Source organism: Pseudophryne corroboree, chromosome 1 (genome assembly GCF_028390025.1).
Source record: "Pseudophryne corroboree isolate aPseCor3 chromosome 1, aPseCor3.hap2, whole genome shotgun sequence".
NCBI lineage: Eukaryota > Metazoa > Chordata > Amphibia > Anura > Myobatrachidae > Pseudophryne > Pseudophryne corroboree.
The window spans coordinates 822,181,016-822,200,953 of NC_086444.1; the positions used below are offsets into that span (position 1 = coordinate 822,181,016).

The 19,938-nt window shown below is 47.1% G+C and overlaps 1 protein-coding gene across 1 annotated transcript in view; it reads right to left on the reverse strand.

Annotated features, from left to right (window-relative positions):
- The window catches only part of FRAS1 (Fraser extracellular matrix complex subunit 1), an 887,592-nt gene that overhangs the window by 343,170 nt on the left and 524,484 nt on the right, over positions 1 to 19,938 (reverse strand). The window contains exons 19-20 of the mRNA XM_063919583.1: positions 18,317 to 18,457; positions 11,333 to 11,476 (exon numbers count right to left, since the gene is read on the reverse strand). Of these exons, the coding sequence (XP_063775653.1) occupies positions 11,333 to 11,476; positions 18,317 to 18,457 (285 nt within the window). The remainder of the gene's footprint in view (positions 1 to 11,332; positions 11,477 to 18,316; positions 18,458 to 19,938) is intronic.

Below are 19,938 nucleotides of genomic sequence, written 5' to 3' on the forward strand. Positions count from 1 at the left end.
TGCACTTTTAATCGGGGAATTATAACCCCCCATCTATCTACCCAGGCCCCCCAAGCATTGAACAGGGCGGTTGCGGAGCCGGCGGGTGCCCCCTGGACCCGTGCGGGTTGCGGCCTACCCTGCCAGCTGGAGCCGGGACCTCGCGCTCGGAGCAGCCCCGGACCGGAAGTTCGGTGCCCTGCGGCGGAGGGCCGAGACGGAGCTGTCCCCATTACCCCTGGAGCCCCCACACCACTCACCACTCCGCTTCCAGTCTGGGTGAGTCTCTCCCTGGCCGACCCGCTCTGTGCGGCGGTCCCCCGTGTACCCGGCGGTTAGCTCCGTAGTGTGAGAGATCGAGACGCCGGTCACGTGGTGCCGCTCCCGGGGCCGAACGCGGCCGCCGCTACACTCAGCGTGTCCCCTGAGACCCCTCCTGGGCTCCGGAGATCCCAGCCACTGCCACCACTGAATATACCCCGCAGGAAGGGTCTATATGGGGCATTTAACAGGCACCTGAAGCTGGTGGCCTGGCGGCGCCATTTTGGATCCTGGCAGACACCTCTAACAACCAGGAATAGAAGCCTGGAAAAGCACCCACAATAAGAGAAGCTGAACTGGGGGGATTTCTAGCCCTGCGGCCAACTAAGGTGTCGGGGAAGGGGGCTGTCGACACAGAACTCCAGCCTAACCCTGACTGCACATTCTTAGCCCGACATAGAGAAGTGAGGCTCCCCCTTGTGGATCCCTATCACATCTCACCTCTCCTACTGTTATACTTGTCTGTATTATAACAAATTACCTTGCCTACGAATATTCACCGCAGTGCGACCAGCATGTCTCCACCCAAAAGAAAATAGATGCCTCCTCCTGCAGCCATGTAGGGCCGTCTCGAGGGATGATGGCTGACGCCTTCTGACACGTTCTATCACCCAAACGACCACAGATCTGTCTTGCGGACTCTGCAGTCTCTCGCTAGGTCCGACATGATAACGCATCCACCCAGGCATGTCTGTAATTAAGCGACTTACCGAACGCACTCACCACTGCATATGACACTCTTCTACAAGGTGGCGACATAGGGATTTGTGAATATCAGCCCCAAGCTCTGGGACACGGGACCGGGGGAGTCATCAAGGTGTGACCTGAGGTACTGGGTCGCCCGACACCCCTGCTTCAGTGCTGGCCATGCAGGTTCCGACGCTCAAATCCCCTTCCTACCACCCATGAGTCGCAGGAAACGTAGGGGAGTGAAAACCTCTACTTGCCAATCTGACGTCACCCCCCGCTCAGATTTAAGGAGGTTTCTCAATCTCCGGAAAGATACAGATATGGCGACTCCATCGACGCCTTCCTCTCCGGCACATGCTGAGAGGTCGGAGACGCAAGGCGAACCCAGGGTGATTACACCAGATAGGAGCTCCGCTGGACATGCGGAAGGTCCTCGTCCTCCTACAGACCCTGCCCACTAAAGCGGACTTCACATCTTTGGAGAGTAAACTTCGGGATGTGGTCCACTCTGAGGTGTCCTCACTTCGGTCGGAACTGACTCAGCTGGGCTCTCGTATTGAAATATTGGAGACCAGGGGAGATGACTCCAACGCTTTCCAACACGCATTGGTGGATACTATCAGACTTCAAGCAGAGGAGATTCAGAAGTTGCACGACCATCTTGATGATATAGACAACAGGGGACGTAGGAACAATCTGCGGGTGAGGGGCATCCCTGAAGACATACCACAGCAAAGCATCCCAGATGCCCTTAATAAGATCTTTGGTGCAGTCCAGGAAACCGACCCGAACGACCCCATTGTCTTTGACAGGGCACACAGAGCACTGCGCCCCAGAGGCTTGCAGTCCGACCGTCCAAGAGACATTATTTGCCGTCTTCACTACTACAGCCAAAAAGAAGAGATAATCAGGAAACTTCGTAACGCCGGAGACCTAGACTTCAACGGCTCACCTATCCAGGTCTTCCAGGATCTTTCTCGCCACACCCTACAGTCTAGACGTCAATTAAAACCACTAACAGATGCCCTCCGCAAAAACAACATCAAATACAGATGGGGATTTCCTTTCAGCATTACAGCAACCAATGATGGCCGGTCTGCAACGATTAGGACCCCTGAGGATGTTGCCCCCTTCTGCTCCACCCTATCTATTGACCCAGTACAGGTCCCCGAATGGCAATCCGTAGGCTTGAGGATTCGCCCCCCCCAACCTCCCCGGGCTGATATACCTTTCCAAACTGTGGGATCTCCCTCAGCAGCACAGAAACGGAATTGCTCCCTTCCGTCCCCGTTATCTTCATCATCCTACTCGGCTACGAAGACCTAATCACCCCACCTTTGGAGTGGCATCTTTTTCTCACTACCCACGATTGATTGGAATAAAGAGGACTGCTTCAATATGTCGAGTCACTGCAGGAGGGACCACGGCTCCTGCAGGAAGACTCCCTCCCTTGAGGCACCTTGAGGTTGAGGGACACGATGCCTCTCGGATCACCGTCTCTATGTTTGATAGTCACATCATGCCCGAGGGACCTAGTCATTTCAGTTTCCCGAATAGAGTGAGATTGAAGCAACTTTGTCACGGTCTCTACTGCATTACCATAGTTACATGGTTACAGTACTGCCCTTATTGTTGTGACATGCAATGTTCATATTATTGTGGTCGCTAATTATGTTACACTGATATAGTTCGTGTTGGAGGGCGGATCCGTCCCTCCCTTGTTACCCCACTTACACCGCAATGTTTGGTCCTGGAACGATCAGCGGGAACACTGTCCCCGTTGTTCGTATCACCAGGAGCGGTGTTATGTCTTCATTTGTTCAAATGTTCTATGTTCTGCTTTTCTGTTCTGTTGTTCTTCCTCTGTCCGCTTCTTTCTCCCCTTCTCTTCTTCAGGTTCTCTCCTCCCTTCCAAAACTACCTAGGCACACCAACGCCCAAACCCTACCCTATGCCGATGGGACCTTTGTCAGACCAGACTCACTATTTCTTTTTGGAACAGGTAAATGGCGTTACTAAAAGTGGTTTCTATTAATGCCCGGGGACTCAACATTCCTGAGAAGAGGTCAAGGGCCTTACGAGAATTGAAAGCCGAAAAAGCAGACGTTGCCTTTGTGCAAGAAACCCACTTTAAAGAGGGGGTGGCCCCCTCTCTCGGGAATCGAGACTTCCCTACAGGGTATTTCTCCAATAATGTGGAGGGTAAGACTCTGGGGGTAGCGATTCTATTTGCCAAACATGTCGTCCTTGCAGATGTTGTTTGCCATAAACTTGTCCCTGGCAGGGCTCTGCTTATAAACTGCACTATCGCCAATAGAGCTTTTACTTTTCTTGATGTTTATGCCCCCAACAAGATACAGCCAGGCTTTTTGGAAAGAGTTCTCACACAAGCCCAACCCCACATTAATGGGGTTTTGCTCTTTGGCGGGGATTTAAACTGGTCCTTGGAACCCCGACTAGACTCCTCCAACCCCTCCCCTAGGTATTCGGACAAATTGCACCGTAGGGTCAGGAGGACTCTACATAACTTTCAACTCATTGATGTCTGGAGGATACAACACCCCTCCACTCGAGATTTTACCTTTTATTCACACCCTCACAACACTTACACTAGGATTGACTACTTATTTATCCCGCATAGATTTTTGCACCTGGCTGAGGCATCTGCTGTGGGCAACATGTCCTGGACAGATCATGCTCCTGTCTCTTTGGGGATTCGCCTGTCCCCTGCTCGCCCGAATTCCTACACGTGGAGACTAAACGAGATGATCATCCAGGATCCCGGTTGCCAGCAGCAGATCAGAGAGGCTATAGCCAACTATATCGAAGTTAACGACACAGAGGGAATCTCTAAAGTGGTAGTCTGGGAGGCCCATAAATGTGTAATAAGGGGAAAACTTATTCAACTGGGCGCCCATAGGAAAAGACAACATATGGCGGCACGGGAGGCCTTGTTACAAAAAATTCAAGCCTTAGAACTTCTCCATAAATCTACCATGTCTGAGGATAACCTCCAATCATTACTAATGGCTCGGAAGGAATTGGACTCGCTTATGTCCCACAGATTGAAGTTAGAAGCTAGGAAATGCCGTAGTCGTTATTTTCTATGGGGGAACAAGCCTGGGAAGCTGCTGGCGCGGGCTCTCCAGGCCCAGCGCGCGGCATCGTTTATATCTAAAGTAAAATCGCATACGGGAACAACACAACACACCACGACTGAGATAGCAGCAGCCTTCCGACACTATTACACCCAGTTATACAATCTAAGAGGCCCCACGGAGGCAGAATCTGACCTTTCCCGAAAGGCCTCTATTGCAGAGTTTTTACGTGAAATTAATTTCCCCACTCTTACACCTGAAGAAGTCGAGTCACTTGAGAACCCCTACACTCTGGCAGAGCTTGAAGAGGCTGTCAAAGCCACCCCAAATGGCAGGAGTCCGGGCCCTGACGGCTTCTCTTTAGCATATTATAAGACATTTGGGGATGTTTTGCTACCTCTGATGCTTAGAGCCTTTAATCAGGTTTCAGACCAGTCCTTCTTCTCTCCCCAGTCTATGTTAGCACATATCACAGTGATCCATAAGGAGGGCAAAGACCCGTCACACTGTTCCAGCTATAGACCCATTTCCCTGCTAAATGTGGACTTGAAGCTCTTCGCCAAATTAATGGCGAATCGCTTAAAACTCTTCCTCCCAAAACTAATACACTCGGACCAGGTGGGTTTCGTTCCGGGCCGCGAGGCCAGGGACAACACCACGAAGGTGCTGGATTTAATTTATTACGCATCAACTTGTAAATCCCCCTCCATCCTCCTCTCAACAGACGCAGAAAAAGCGTTTGACAGAGTGGACTGGGATTTCCTGTTGGGGGTGTTGGAGCACATGGGCATGGTAGGCCTCCAGAGAATTAGGGCCCTGTACTCCGGCCCCGCTGCTCGCGTTCGTATCAATGGTGAACTATCGGACCCGTTCCAGATACGGAATGGCACTCGCCGGGGGTGTCCTCTGTCACCACTTATTTTTGTGCTTTGCATGGAGGCCCTGGCGAGGGCCATCCGCCAGAATGTTGACATCACAGGGCTGCAGGTGGGGACGAAGGAGTACAAGCTTGCCCTGTTTGCAGATGACCTCCTTGCAGTGATTTCTAATCCTTTGACCTCTATACCCAACCTTCTTAAAGAGTTCAAGCGTTTTGGAACTCTCTCCAATTTTAAAATTAATTTGTCAAAATCTACAGCAATGAATTTAACACTAGACCAGACCAGCCTCCAAGTACTACAATCTATCTCGCCCTTTGCATGGCACCCAACACAATTAAAATATTTAGGAGTAATCCTACACAGGGATCTTTCCCAGATTTACCAATTGAATTTCCCCCCATTACTATCAAAACTTCAATCTGACCTCTCCAAATGGGGTGGGAAAAAAATCTCATGGATAGGGAGAATAGCGGTAATCAAAATGAATATTTTACCCAGAATTCTTTACCTACTACAAACTCTGCCGGTCACTATCCCTCGATCATGGTTCCTCTTACTACAACGAAAGATCAGAGACTACATTTGGGCGGGGCGTAAACCCCGATTTAAGCATGAGATCCTCTTTAGACGAAAACATCAAGGAGGCCTTCAGCTTCCCCACTTTCTATCCTACTACCATGCAGTACTCCTTACGAGGGTCATGGAGTGGAGTAGCAAACTCCACAGGAAACAATGGGTAGACATTGAACTGGCCTCTCTTCCCTCTCTTAGCCAGAACTCCCCCTGGCTTTCTAAGGTCCCCCAGATATTGCACCCATTAGCTGGCCCCATCTTTTCGTGCTGGCGTCTTTTACGCTCCCTCCCGCATCTTTCAGCACACCCCTCCCCACTCTCACCGTTGTTTGGGAATCCAGAGTTCCCCCCAGGGTGCCACTCCCTGTCGTTTTATTTGTGGCAGGAAAGGGGCATCCTGAGAACTAATCAACTGCTGGACTCATCTGGTATAATACCTTTTCCCGAACGGCAAAATAAATGGAATCTACCCAATAAGGAAATCTGGAGATATCTCCAAATTAAACATTATCTACAGACTTTTTGCTCTTCTGGAAAGGGTATACGAGCACTGACCCTATTTGAACAGATGTGCCTCTCCCACACATACCCTAGACACACTCTCTCCACGTTCTACAAATGGATCTTGAACCATAGATTTTCTTCCCAACCGAAATTTGTCAGGGATTGGGAGTTAGACCTAGGGGGTTTGGTGACCACAGATGATTGGGAGGGTATTTATAAAAATACCTTCTCACTAACTACAAATGTGCTAGTCTTGGAAACTCACTACAAGGTACTTACAAGGTGGTATAGATGCCCAAATATCCTTGCGAAAATTTATCCTGGAGTACCCAACACGTGCTGGAGATGCGGGACTGCATTAGGTACCCCACTACATATATGGTGGGAATACTCTCTTTTGCAACCATTTTGGCGCAAGGTGGTGGAGACAGCTAGCATTATCCTTGGGGAAGACTTACCCTTTTGCCCGGATTTTTGGTTATTAAATCACACGCGTACACCTAGATATCATCTCAAGAAATCACTACTTCGCCATATTTTGAGTGCCTCTAAGGCAGTGATCCCAGTTCACTGGAAATCAACAGTGTCCCCCACTATGAGAGAATGGACGGCCTGCTTAGATCACTATATGGCAATGGAAGACCTTATTCTATCTTTGGAAATGAGAAACACTTCCTTCATAGCTACTTGGAGCCCATGGCTGGAATACAAAGCCACAACCCATCACAAATCCTCTCTTTAAGAGAAACCCATCCGCCATGCCTCCAGTAGTTATACAGGTTGAGTCTCCCTTATCCAAAATGCTTGGGACCAGAGGTATTTTGGATATCGGATTTTTCCGTATTTTGGAATAATTGCATACCACAATGAGATATCATGGCGATGGTACCTAAATCTAAGCACAGGATGCATTTATGTTACATATACACCTTATACACATAGCCTGAAGGTAATTTTAGCCAATATTTTTTATAACTTTGTGCATTAAACAAAGTGTGTCTACATTCACACAATTCATTTATGATTCATATACACCTTATACACACAGCCTGAAGGTCATTTAATACAATATTTTTAATAACTTTGTGTATTAAACAAAGTTTGTGTACATTGAGCCATCAAAAAACAAAGGTTTCACTATCTCACTCTCACTCAAAAAAGTCCGTATTTCGGAATATTCCGTATTTCGGAATATTTGGATATGGGATACTCAACCTGTATGATATAAATCACGGTTAAAGCTCCTTAGGTTAGGATGAGAACCCCCCCCCCCCCCCTCCCCAAACCTTGTCTCTCTACGCTATCTTTCCTTTTACTTCTCTACATTGAGAGTGACACTACTCCTAATCCCTTTCTCTTTCTCCCTACTTCTCGCTACCCTTCTTTCCTCTCCTACTTCTACTCTCTCTCTTTCGCTTCAAGAAGTTGTAATCCACGAAATGTATAAGACCATACTCCTTTATGCCTTGTTTATATTTCTTTCTCTGGAGATGTGATGCATATGTGGAGGAGAGATATCCCCCTTCACGGGTCTTTCTGTTTTACGTGGTATTGAGTATCTCCAGAGGATGTTTCTCTGATGGTACTGGAAGCTATTGTAATGTTTCTGCAACTTCTTGTTTTTGCTCATTTCGAAACTTCAATAAAAACTATTTGCAAAAAAAAAAAAGATATTTGAGGTAAGAGGTGGGGTTGCTGTACAAGATTAATAAAGGCTGTTAAATGACTGTTGGGAGCCACTTATATAGAATTACAGAGACAAATTCTTTGACTCTACTAACAAATAAGAACATAGTAGTTGTGGATGTTGGCCCTCATTCCGAGTTGATTGCTCGCTAGCTACTTTTAGCATCTGTGCAAACGCATTGTCGCTGGCCACAGGGAACTGTATTTTCGCTTTGCAAGCATACGAACGCCATTGCAGCCGAGCGGTACAAAAACATTTTGTGCAAAACAAGACTAGCCCTGTAGTTACTTATCCTGTGCGATGAATCCAGCGATGGAGGTCCCGGAATTGACATCACACACCCGCCCTGCAAACGCCTGGACACACCTGCCTTTTCCCAAACGCTCCCAGAAAACAGTCAGTTGACACCCACAAACACTCTCTTTCTGTCAATCACATTGTGATCATTTGTGCGAATGGATTCTTAGCTAGAACCATCGCACAGCAATGATGCTCTTTGTACCTGTACGACGCGCGTGCACATTGCGGCGCATACGCATGCGTAGTTTTGCAGTTTTTTTTTACCTGATTACTGCACTGCGAAAATCAGCAGCGAGTGATCAACTCGGAATGACTCCCCGTTGTGTGATGCTATTTCATGCAGGCTGTGCAGGCAAAATCACTTATTAGGGTGCAGTGGTTGAGTGCTAACTTCCAATGAGCCCTACCACTGGAATAATGTTATTGGAAAGGCAAACAGGAAAATCATAGTTTTACATCTCACTGATAGCAAGAAATACAAGATAAAATGTCTTCGGAACAGCCTCAAAGCAACATTTTATCTTATTATATTTTTAAATAGCTGCTTTTATGTAAAATGCTGTTTCTTCCCAAGGTTTACCCTGTCTACAAACATGCATGTGAAGTTGGAACCAGGTTGTGCAGTCTAGACAGGAGATGCCTAGTAGAGACGCAGAATTAGCGGACCCAGCAGGTCACCAGGAACAGGCTAAGTAAGGGAGCGAGGGGCCAGACAGGATGGAGTGGGAATGAAGGACAAAGGGGTGTTGGCAGACAGGACGTAGAGGACAGAGTGGAGGGGGGATGGTGAACAGCAGTCAGTGCTTTTTTGTCAGTTTGCAAACCACCAAATTAAAGCTCATGGGAAAAATGCCACAAAAGCACCATTTGTAACCAGGCCCAACACACTACAAGCCCCTACTCCTATAATAACATGCTGTTCAACTTAGCATTGGCCCTGGTCCCCTAGGAGCCTAGTAGAGACAGCTCCTGATTAGTTGGTCGTCTATTAAGCAGTCGGGAATACTGGACAGAAACTTTCTTTGTTGAAAGTTCCACCTGGGCAATCTCTGGGCTTTATTCAGACCTGATCACTGTTGTGCATTTTCGCACAGTTGGCAATCAGGTAATAACTGTGTATGCACTGCAATGCGCACAAGCCTCGGCCAACAACAATGGGCATCACCGTTCTGTGACAGGATGGTGCGAAAATTCCGATCGCACCGGCTTTCGCAAGGTGAGGCAGTTTACTGGGAGTGTCCAGAAAAACACAAGCATACCCAAGCGTATTCAGGGAGGGTGTCTGACAACAGATCCGGCCCCAATCAGACTCTTCTTATCGCACTGTGGGAGTAAGTCCTGGGCTGCGTAGAGACTGCACACAGTGGATTTTTGCAGCTCGGGGTACACATGGGATCGCACACTTGCAGAGCAAATTTACACTCCCCCTCGAGCGGTGACTATCTGAACACAGGACAGCAAAGTTAGCAGCCCAGCGATCAGGTCTGAATCACCCCCTCTCTTGCTTCAATGCTTTTTTTTTTACCCAATGGACTATGTCAGATCAAGAAAAGAAGAAGATTGTAGGTAAGTAATTAATAATTGCATACACTGCAGAAAATGAGGTGGCAACAAAAGTTTCACAAGTACTAAGGGCATTAGCAGTTTTAGGTGCGGGCTAGCAGGGCAGCTTGCTGGGGTGCTGCTGCCTGTAGGAGCGGCCGCAGTCACCCGGCAACTTGAAATTAGGGGGCGTGGCCTCATTGGTAGGTGGAGTGGCCTCGTGGGAAGTGCCGCGATCTTGGACCACGCCCATTTATCACCACTGTGGGGGGCATGCCGAGCGCTCTGTGTGCTGCTGGCATACCCTGTGTCCCTCTCTCCTGGTAAACAGTCTGTTCACTGCAGCTCTGCATCAGGTGAGAGAGGGACAGTTGGGAGGTATGCTGCTGCGGCTGGACCCAGGACAGAGAGATGCTGGCTGGTGAATGATGGGACACACACACACACACACACACTCTAACTCTCTTTCTCTATAGAGGAGTTCTACCTGGCTCAACGTGTATAAGAGGATCTACCTGGCACAATGTGTATAAGGGGCTCAACCTGGCGCAACGTGTATAAGAGGCTCTACCTGGTGCAATGTACATAAGGTGCTCTAGTGTAACATGTATAAGGGGCTTTACCTGGCATAATATGTATAAGGGGCTCTACCTGGCGCAAAGTGTATAAGAGGATGTACCTGGTACAACGTATATATGGGGCTTTCTTTGCAATGTGTGTATGGGGCTCTACCTGGCATAACGTGTATAAGGGGCTCTACCTGGCATAACGTATGTAAGGTGTTCTATATGGTGTAACGTTTATAAGAGGGGCTTTACTTGGCATAATGTGTATAAGGGGCTCTGCTCTACTGTGGTGTAATGCATGTAAGGGGCTCTAACATGGAATAATGTGTATAAGGGGTACTCCTGTGTGGTGTAATCTGACTGATGAACACTACTGTGTGGTGTAATGTGACTGACAGACACTACTGTGTGGTGTAATGTGAATTGGTACTATTCTGTAGACACGCCCCTATGTTTTTGTTGCGCGCCTTCGGCGCACACTGTCCCTGTTTTCAATGGGTGGTGCCAAAGGAAATGTTCACCCTGGGCACCACAAGATCTAGAACCGTCTCTGAGTAAAGGGTCACTGTTATTTACTAATGGGTGTACTCTATTATTAGCAAAAAGATCTACAGGAGCCCTCTTATTAATAAAAAGATCTACAATAGTACTAATTAATAATAGGCATGGTTATTAATAATAATATTGATGGGGCAATGTTATTTACTTACCCTGGAAACAACAGACCAGGGGTACCTAGAGGAGTAGCATTGGGCCTTGCTTCACTAGGTGAAGGGGCCCAAAGTAGAGGTCTGGGGCCAATGCTCACTGCAAGGGGAGGTGGATATTTCTAACATCAGTAATGGCAGTGTCCTCTATAAAGCATGCGGTTGGGGCTACACCACATGTAATCTAGTTTCTTCCCCTCCAGACCGCTTGATCAGTAATATGGTAGCGTGTATGCAAAACCTCCTGCAAGGTACGGTGATTTAAAAACTGTACCAGAAAATGCTGATTGGTAAATCTTTTCCCAGGTCGGGATTTATATAAATGTTACAGAGACATCAATAACCTAACCAACCTGATTGGTGGTGAAACACAGTTATTCCATTTATAAAGACATAAAATGTTGGAGGTACATGAAGTTCATCAAAAGTGTCCTAAGGTGGTAAAAAATGTTTGAAAGCTCAGGTTTTATAAGTTAAAACTTACCAACACAATATCCTACTAAGTTGAGGTATTGTCCATCAGCGCATGAGGTCTTACAGCTTCCTCCAATAAGATTGGCGTGAGGGTGGCATGCCAGACAGTTTGTTTCAAAAGGCCCACTGCACTCCTTGCAGGATGGGTGGCATGCTGCAACAGGAGAACAAGTGAACATTTTACTGACATTACATGAAGTCAACTTTATCTCACACTGAAATAGCTACATATGCTTACATTGTATTGGTCTGTAACATATAATAGTGACATGCGACTCAGTAACCGGCCCTAAATGCACAGGAAACACTAACTAACATCTATCTCTCATGGTTGTGATTGAGCTTATAGATGGGGACTCTAAACTACTAGTACAGATGTGTTCTCATACACTATTGCATGTGCCAAGCATCTTTTTTGCGCGAATGTGCATCATAATCACAATGTGTTGTGTCAAAACTGCTTCAAGAGACTGCGCTGATTCATTTGATATGCAGCACATGTATATCTGTGCATGAATTAATCTATATACGAAGTGCTACTATGCAGCGGCAGCGTCTTTTTGTCATGCCAAGTTCAGCTGTGCTTCATACATAGAGTCAGACATAGGGAAAAAATAAGATTTTACTCACCGGTAAATCTATTTCTCGTAGTCCGTAGTGGATGCTGGGAACTCCGTAAGGACCATGGGGAATAGACGGGCTCCGCAGGAGACTGGGCACTCTAAAAGAAAGATTAGGTACTATCTGGTGTGCACTGGCATCTCCCACTATGACCCTCCTCCAGACCTCAGTTAGGATACTGTGCCCGGAAGAGCTGACACAATAAGGAAGGATTTTGAATCCCGGGTAAGACTCATACCAGCCACACCAATCACACCGTATAACTCGTGATACTACACCCAGTTAACAGTATGGAATATAACAACCTCTCAACAGATGGCTCAACAATAACCCTTAGTTAGGCAATAACTACATACAAGTATTGCAGACAATCCGCACTTGGGATGGGCGCCCAGCATCCACTACGGACTACGAGAAATAGATTTACCGGTGAGTAAAATCTTATTTTCTCTGACGTCCTAGTGGATGCTGGGAACTCCGTAAGGACCATGGGGATTATACCAAAGCTCCCAAACGGGCGGGAGAGTGCGGATGACTCTGCAGCACCGAATGAGAGAACTCAAGGTCCTCCTCAGCCAGGGTATCAATTTTGTAGAATTTAGCAAACGTGTTTGCCCCTGACCAAGTTGCAGCTCGGCAAAATTGTAAAGCCGAGACCCCTCGGGCAGCCGCCCAAGATGAGCCCACTTTCCTCGTGGAATGGGCTTTTACTGATTTAGGATGCGGCAATCCAGCCGCAGAATGCTCCAGCTGAATTGTGCTACAAATTCAGCGAGCAATAGTCTGCTTAGAAGCAGGAGCACCTATTTTGTTGGGTGCCTACAGGATAAAAAGCGAGTCAGTTTTCCTGACTCCAGCCGTCCTGGAAATATAAATTTTTAAGGCCCTGACTACGTCCAGTAACTTGGAATCTTCCAAGTCCCTAGTAGCCGCAGGCACTACAATAGGTTGGTTCAAGTGAAAAGCTGACACCACCTTAGGGAGAAACTGGGGACGAGTCCTCAATTCTGCCCTATCCATATGGAAAATCAGATAAGGGCTTTTACATGACAAAGCCGCCAATTCTGACACACGCCTGGCCGAAGCCAAGGCCAATAACATGACCACTTTCCACGTGAGATATTTCAAATCCACAGTTTTAAGTGGCTCAAACCAATGTGATTTTAAGAAACTCAACACCACGTTGAGATCCCAAGGTGCCACAGGAGGCACAAAAGGGGGCTGAATATGTAGCACTCCCTTTACAAATGTCTGAACTCCAGGCAGTGAAGCCAGTTCTTTCTGGAAGAAAATCGACAGAGCCGAAATCTGGACCTTAATGGAACCCAATTTTAGGCCCATAGTCACCCCTGACTGTAGGAAGTGCAGAAAACGACCCAGCTGAAATTCCTCTGTTGGGGCCTTCCTGGCCTCACACCACGCAACATATTTTCGCCAAATACGGTGATAATGGTTTGCGGTTACTTCTTTCCTGGCTTTTATCAGCGTAGGAATGACTTCTTCCGGAATGCCCTTTTCCTTTAGGATCCGGAATACAACCGCCATGCCGTCAAACGCAGCCACGGTAAGTCTTGGAACAGACAGGGCCCCTGCTGTAGCAGATCCTGTCTGAGCGGTAGAGGCCATGGGTCCTCTGATATCATTTCTTGAAGTTCTGGGTACCAAGCTCTTCTTGGCCCATCCGGAACCACGAGTATCGTTCTTACTCCTCGTTTTCTTATTATTCTCAGTACCTTTGGTATGAGAGGCAGAGGAGGGAATACATAAACCGACTGGTACACCCACGGTGTCACTAGAGCGTCCACAGCTATTGCCTGAGGGTCCCTTGACCTGGCGCAATATCTAGTTTTTTGTTTAGGCGGGACGCCATCATGTCCACCTGTGGCCTTTCCCAACGGTTTACCAACAGTTGGAAGACTTCTGGATGAAGTCCCCACTCTCCCGGGTGTAGGTCGTGTCTGCTGAGGAAGTCAGCTTCCCAGTTGTCCACTCCCGGAATGAACACTGCTGACAGTGCTAAGACGTGATTTTCCGCCCATCGGAGAATCCTTGTGGCTTCTGCCATCGCCATCCTGCTTCTTGTGCCGCCCTGTCGGTTTACATGGGCGACTGCCGTGATGTTGTCTGATTGGATCAGTACCGGCTGGTTTTGAAGCAGAGGCCTTGCCAGACTTAGGGCATTGTAAATGGCCCTCAGTTCCAGAATATTTATGTGTAGGGACGACTCCTGACTTGACCAAAGTCCTTGGAAATTTCTTCCCTGTGTGAATGCCCCCCAGCCTCGAAGGCTGGCATCCGTGGTTACCAGGACCCAGTCCTGTATGCCGAATCTGCGGCCCTCTTGAAGATGAGCACTCTGCAGCCACCACAGTAGAGATACCCTGGTCCTTGGAGACAGGGTTATCAGCCGATGCATCTGAAGATGCGATCCCGACCACTTGTCCAAGAGGTCCCACTGAAAGGTTCTTGCATGGAACCTACCGAATGGAATTTTGCTTCGTAAGAAGCTACCATTTTTCCCAGGACTCGTGTTCAGTGATGCACCGATACCTGTTTTGGTTTCAGGAGGTCTCTGACTAGAGATGACAGCTCCTTGGCTTTCTCCTGCGGGAGAAACACTTTTTTCTGTTCTGTGTCCAGAACCATCCCCAGGAACAGTAGGCGTGTGGTAGGAACCAGCTGTGACTTTGGAATGTATAGAATCCATCCGTGCTGTTGTAGCACTTCCCGAGATAGTGCTACTCCGACCAACAACTGCTCCTTGGACCTCGCCTTTATAAGGAGATCGTCCAAGTACGGGATAATTAAAACTCCCTTTTTTCGAAGGAGTATCATCATTTTTGCCATTACCTTGGTAAAGACCCTCGGTGCCGTGGACAGTCCAAACGGCAGTGTTTGGAATTGGTAATGGCAATCCTGTACCACAAATCTGAGGTACTCCTGGTGAGGATGGTAAATGGGGACATGTAGGTAAGCATCCTTGATGTCCAGGGATACCATGTAATCCCCCTCCTCCAGGCTTGCAATAACCGCCCTGAGCGATTCCATCTTGAACTTGAATTTTTTTATGTATGTGTTCAAGGATTTCAAATTTAAAATGGGTCTCACCGAACCGTCCGGTTTCGGTACCACAAACAGTGTGGAATAGTAACCCCGTCCTTGTTGAAGTAGGGGCACCTTGACTATCACCTGCTGGGAATACAGCTTGTGAATTGCCTCTAGCACAGCCTCCTTGCCTGAGGGAGTTGTCGGCAAGGCAGATTTGAGGAAACGGCGGGGGGGGGAGATGCCTCGAATTCCAGCTTGTACCCCTGAGATACTACTTGAAGGATCCAGGGATCCACCTGTGAGCGAGCCCACTGATCGCTGAAATTTTTTAGGCGGCCCCCCACCGTACCTGGCTACGCCTGTGGAGCCCCCGCTTCATGCGGTGGACTCGGAGTAAGCGGGGGAAGAATTTTGATTCTGGGAACTGGCTGACTGGTGCAGCTTTTTCCCTCTTCCCTCGTCTCTGTGCAGAAAGGAAGCGCCTTTGACCCGCTTGCTTTTCTGAAGCCGAAAGGACTGTACCTGATAATACAGTGCTTTCTTAGGCTGTGAGGAAACCTGAGGTAAAATTTTTTCTTCCCAGCTGTTGCTGTGGATACGAGGTCCCAGAGACCATCCCCAAACAATTCCTCACCCTTATAAGGCTCTATGTGCCTTTTAAAGTCAGCATCACCTGTCCAGTGTCGGGTCTCTAATACCCTCCTGACAGAATGGACATTGCATTAATTCTGGATGCCAGCCGGCAAAATATCCCTCTGTGCATCCCTCATATATAAGACGATGTCTTATGTTCGCAAAATAGTATCCCTGTTTGACAGGGTTACAGACCACGCTGCAGCAGCACTATCTGCAGGTCTCAGTCTAGTACCTGAGTGTGTAAATACAGACTTCAGGATAGCCTCCTGCTTTTTATCAGCAGGTACCTTCAAAGTGGCCGTATCCTAAGACGGCAGTGCCACCTTTTTTGACAAACGTGTGAGCGCCTTATCCACCCTAGGGGATATCTCCCAGCGTAACTTATCCTCTGGCGGGAAAGGGTACGCCATCAGTAACTTTTTAGAAATTACCAGTTTCTTATCGGGGGAACCCACGCTTTTTCACACTTCATTCACTCATTTGATGGGGGAACAAAACACTGCCTGCTTTTTCTCCCCAAACATAAAACCCTTTTTTAGTGGTACTTGGGTTAATGTCAGAAATGTGTAACACATTTTTTATTGCCGGGATCATGTAACGGATGTTCCTAGTGGATTGTGTATATGTCTCAACCTCGTCGACACTGGAGTCAGACTCCGTGTCGACATCTGTGTCTGCCATCTGAGGGAGCGGGCGTTTTTGAGCCCCTGATGGCCTTTGAGATGCCTGGGCAGGCGCGGGCTGAGAAGCCGGCTGTCCCATAGCTGTTACGTCATCCAGCCTTTTATGTAAGGAGTTGACACTGTCGGTTTATACCTTCCACCTATCCATCCACTCTGGTGTCGGCCCCACAGGAGGCGACATCACATTTATCGGCATCTGCTCTGCCATCACATAAGCCTCCTCATCAAACGTGTCGACACAGCCGTACCAACACACCGCACACAGGGAATGCTCTGACTGAGGACAGGACCCCACACAGCCCTTTGGGGAGACAGAGAGAGAGTATGCCAGCACACACCAGAGCGCTATATAATTTTGGGATCAACACTATATTGAGTGAATTTTTCCCAATAGCTGCTTGTATATACAATATTGCGCCTAAATTTTGTGCCCCCCCTCTCTTTTTAACCCTTTGAGCCTGAAAACTACAGGGGAGAGCCTGGGGAGCTGTCTTCCAGCTGCACTGTGAAGAGAAAATGGCGCCAGTGTGCTGAGGGAGAAGCCCCGCACCTTTTTCAACTGACTTTCTCCTGCTTTTTCTGGAATACTGGCAGGGGTAATTTTACATCTATATAGCCTCTAGGACTATATATGATGTAGATTTGCCAGCCAAGGTGTCATATATTGCCCTCAGGGCGCCCCCCCCCAGCGCCCTGCACCCTCAGTGACCGGAGTGTGAAGTGTGCATGAGGAGCAATGGCGCACAGCTGCAGTGCTGTGCGCTACCTTGGTGAAGACCGAAGTCTTCTGCCGCCGATTTTCCGGACCTCTTCTTGCTTCTGGCTCTGTAAGGGGGACGGCGGCGCGGCTCCGGGAACGAACACCAAGGCCAGTTCCATGCGGTCGATCCCTCTGGAGCTAATGGTGTCCAGTAGCCTAAGAAGCCCAAGCTAGCTGCAAGCAGGTAGGTTCGCTTCTTCTCCCCTTAGTCCCTCGATGCAGTGAGCCTGTTGCCAGCAGGTCTCACTGTAAAATAAAAAACCTAAAATAAACTTTCTTTCTAGGAGCTCAGGAGAGCCCCTAGTGTGCATCCAGCTCGGCCGGGCACAGAAATCTAACTGAGGTCTGGAGGAGGGTCATAGTGGGAGGAGCCAGTGCACACCAGATAGTACCTAATCTTTCTTTTAGAGTGCCCAGTCTCCTGCGGAGCCCGTCTATTCCCCATGGTCCTTACGGAGTTCCCAGCATCCACTAGGACGTCAGAGAAATTAAATTAGCTGCAGTATTTCTACACGGGCTAATGCTATACAATTACAGCCCGCAAAAAGCTTGTAGGTTGTATTTAATGTAGATTTCTGCTCAAGCCTGGGGGAGGCTCAAACAGAAATCCTTGGCAAGTGCCCGTATCATGGGTGCTGCAAACGCATTAACTGATAGCTCTTGGTACTTATCCCGGAACCTATGGAATAACGTGCGTTAGCCAAAATTTTACCATGCAAGGAAAGGGGGTTGTAATTGAATAGCTCCAGGAGTAAAAGTCCGAGGCTATCACCCCTTTTCCTTGAGTTGTAGACTTTCGAGCCAAATTGAATCCGGCCTTTAGACGCACACAGATATACAAGTGTCACATATCAAATGCAGAATCATGAAGTGGTTTTGCAGTTTAAGCACTGTGATTAAGAAAGATGTTAAAAATAGGCGACACCGGCTGGCGCTGCTCACTTGTGTCAGGTGTCTCACTCCACATGGCGTATTGACGTTAGGTGTATGATGACACATTTGCAATTCAAAAGAAAACAAAATAGAAAATATTCACACATAAATTTTCATACAGTCCTGGTTACTGGAAGCAATATCACCATGTGAAAAACAGCAATAAATACAAAAGAATTTGACCTTTAAACAGAAAGGCCTACACTTCAAATGCATTAATATATATTGTCCTTGTGGGAAAGGATTACTGTACAATTTTTTATTTTTCTAAATACCATTTTTAAATCCCATTTACGCATAAAGATTTACTCACCATGACAAGTTACATCCTTGCTGTAGAATCCTTCGGGACAGCGCTGCAAACATATGCCATAGTGCAGCACTTCTGGCACAGAGCAGTTAGTGCAGTTTACATGGTTCCTTCCACTACAGCTTCTACACGAAGAGTGGCATTCTGCAGGGAGGAATATTAGTACAAATAAATGGATTGCTGTTTTTTTTTCAATGTAATAACACTATTTGCAACACAAACTGTAAGGCTACTAGGGTTTGCAGGGCTCACCAGAAAATACTAATGTACTCTAGAAAATAAAACTGTAACACAGATTGTATACCATAAATACACAATAATCTACAATATGGATTTCAATTCTTTTTACGTGCATAGCCCCTTTAATGCGTATACATAGTCCCTTCAAATCTGGCCACAGATGCCCTGGGTTTTTTTTTATTTTGTTGGGGTTTTTTTTGCAAGAGGTTAGATTCAAGATTGGTATTTGGTACACATTCAGTGGTTCCCAAACTCAGTCCTCAAGTCACCCTAACAGTACAGGTTTCAAGGATATCCATGCTTAAGCACAGAGGATTTAATAAGTACCTCAGTCAGTTTGATTTTAATATCAATGCACAAGTATGGATATCCTTAAAACCTGGACTGTGAGGGTGGCTTGAGGACTGAGTTTGGTAAACTCTGCAATAATGCATGTAATCGAACAGCTCGGTTTGTGTAATGGTTAGCATTACTGTCTCACAGCAATGAGTTTTCTGATGAAGCCGCTGAACCCGGAGGGAGGCGGGGAAACGCGTCAATTACTCATTTAAATTGATATACCACTATCCGGAGGATTCTACAGCTAAACCGTACACTCCAGCAAGGTGCTATTGGAATTCTTCACCATTTTCATATGGTCCCCCAGAGATGACTGCGCGATAAAGGGTTGAAAAGCACCAGCAGCCGGGAGGACATGTCGGGTGAAATTATCCATGCACAGGAGTGGTGAGACCGTATCATATTAATGTCTGGCCAGACACGTTCTTAGAGGGAGCATTGGCTCACGTTTATTACAGGCTGTGGCTATATACAGCACATCTACTTGCACTTGATGTGAGGAATAACTTTATTTCATCATTTTTCCACCAAAATGACTGTCATATAACCTCACAGGAAAGAATATTGTGTGTATCATTCAGCCTGAATAATCAATCAGATTTATTATATTTCAATCACCGCAATAGGTGTTGCCAAGATATATTGAACGGATAGGAGGCAATTTGTTACAATATATGCTACATCTAGTTTATATGTGCAATAATCATTGTAAAAGTGTACTGACCGGCCGGTGGTATAAATTGCATAGTTTGTATAATATATTTTATTCATATATGTGTTTTAATAAATAGATTCTTAATATTTCTAATCTATATGCGCTGCAACATTATTTTCTTTTTTTGCTTGTTTGATTTTTCAATCCAATAGGGGTGAGTAGCCCTATGTTGCTGGCAGCATATTGATTGGAAGTGACAGAGCGCTAGATTCAGTATTTGTTGTTTGGTCACAGCAATGAGGTTTTAGGTTCTATTCTCACCATGGCCTAACTGAGTGGACTTTGTATAGTCTCTGTATTTGTGGGAGACTTCGTATTTATCAAGTACATT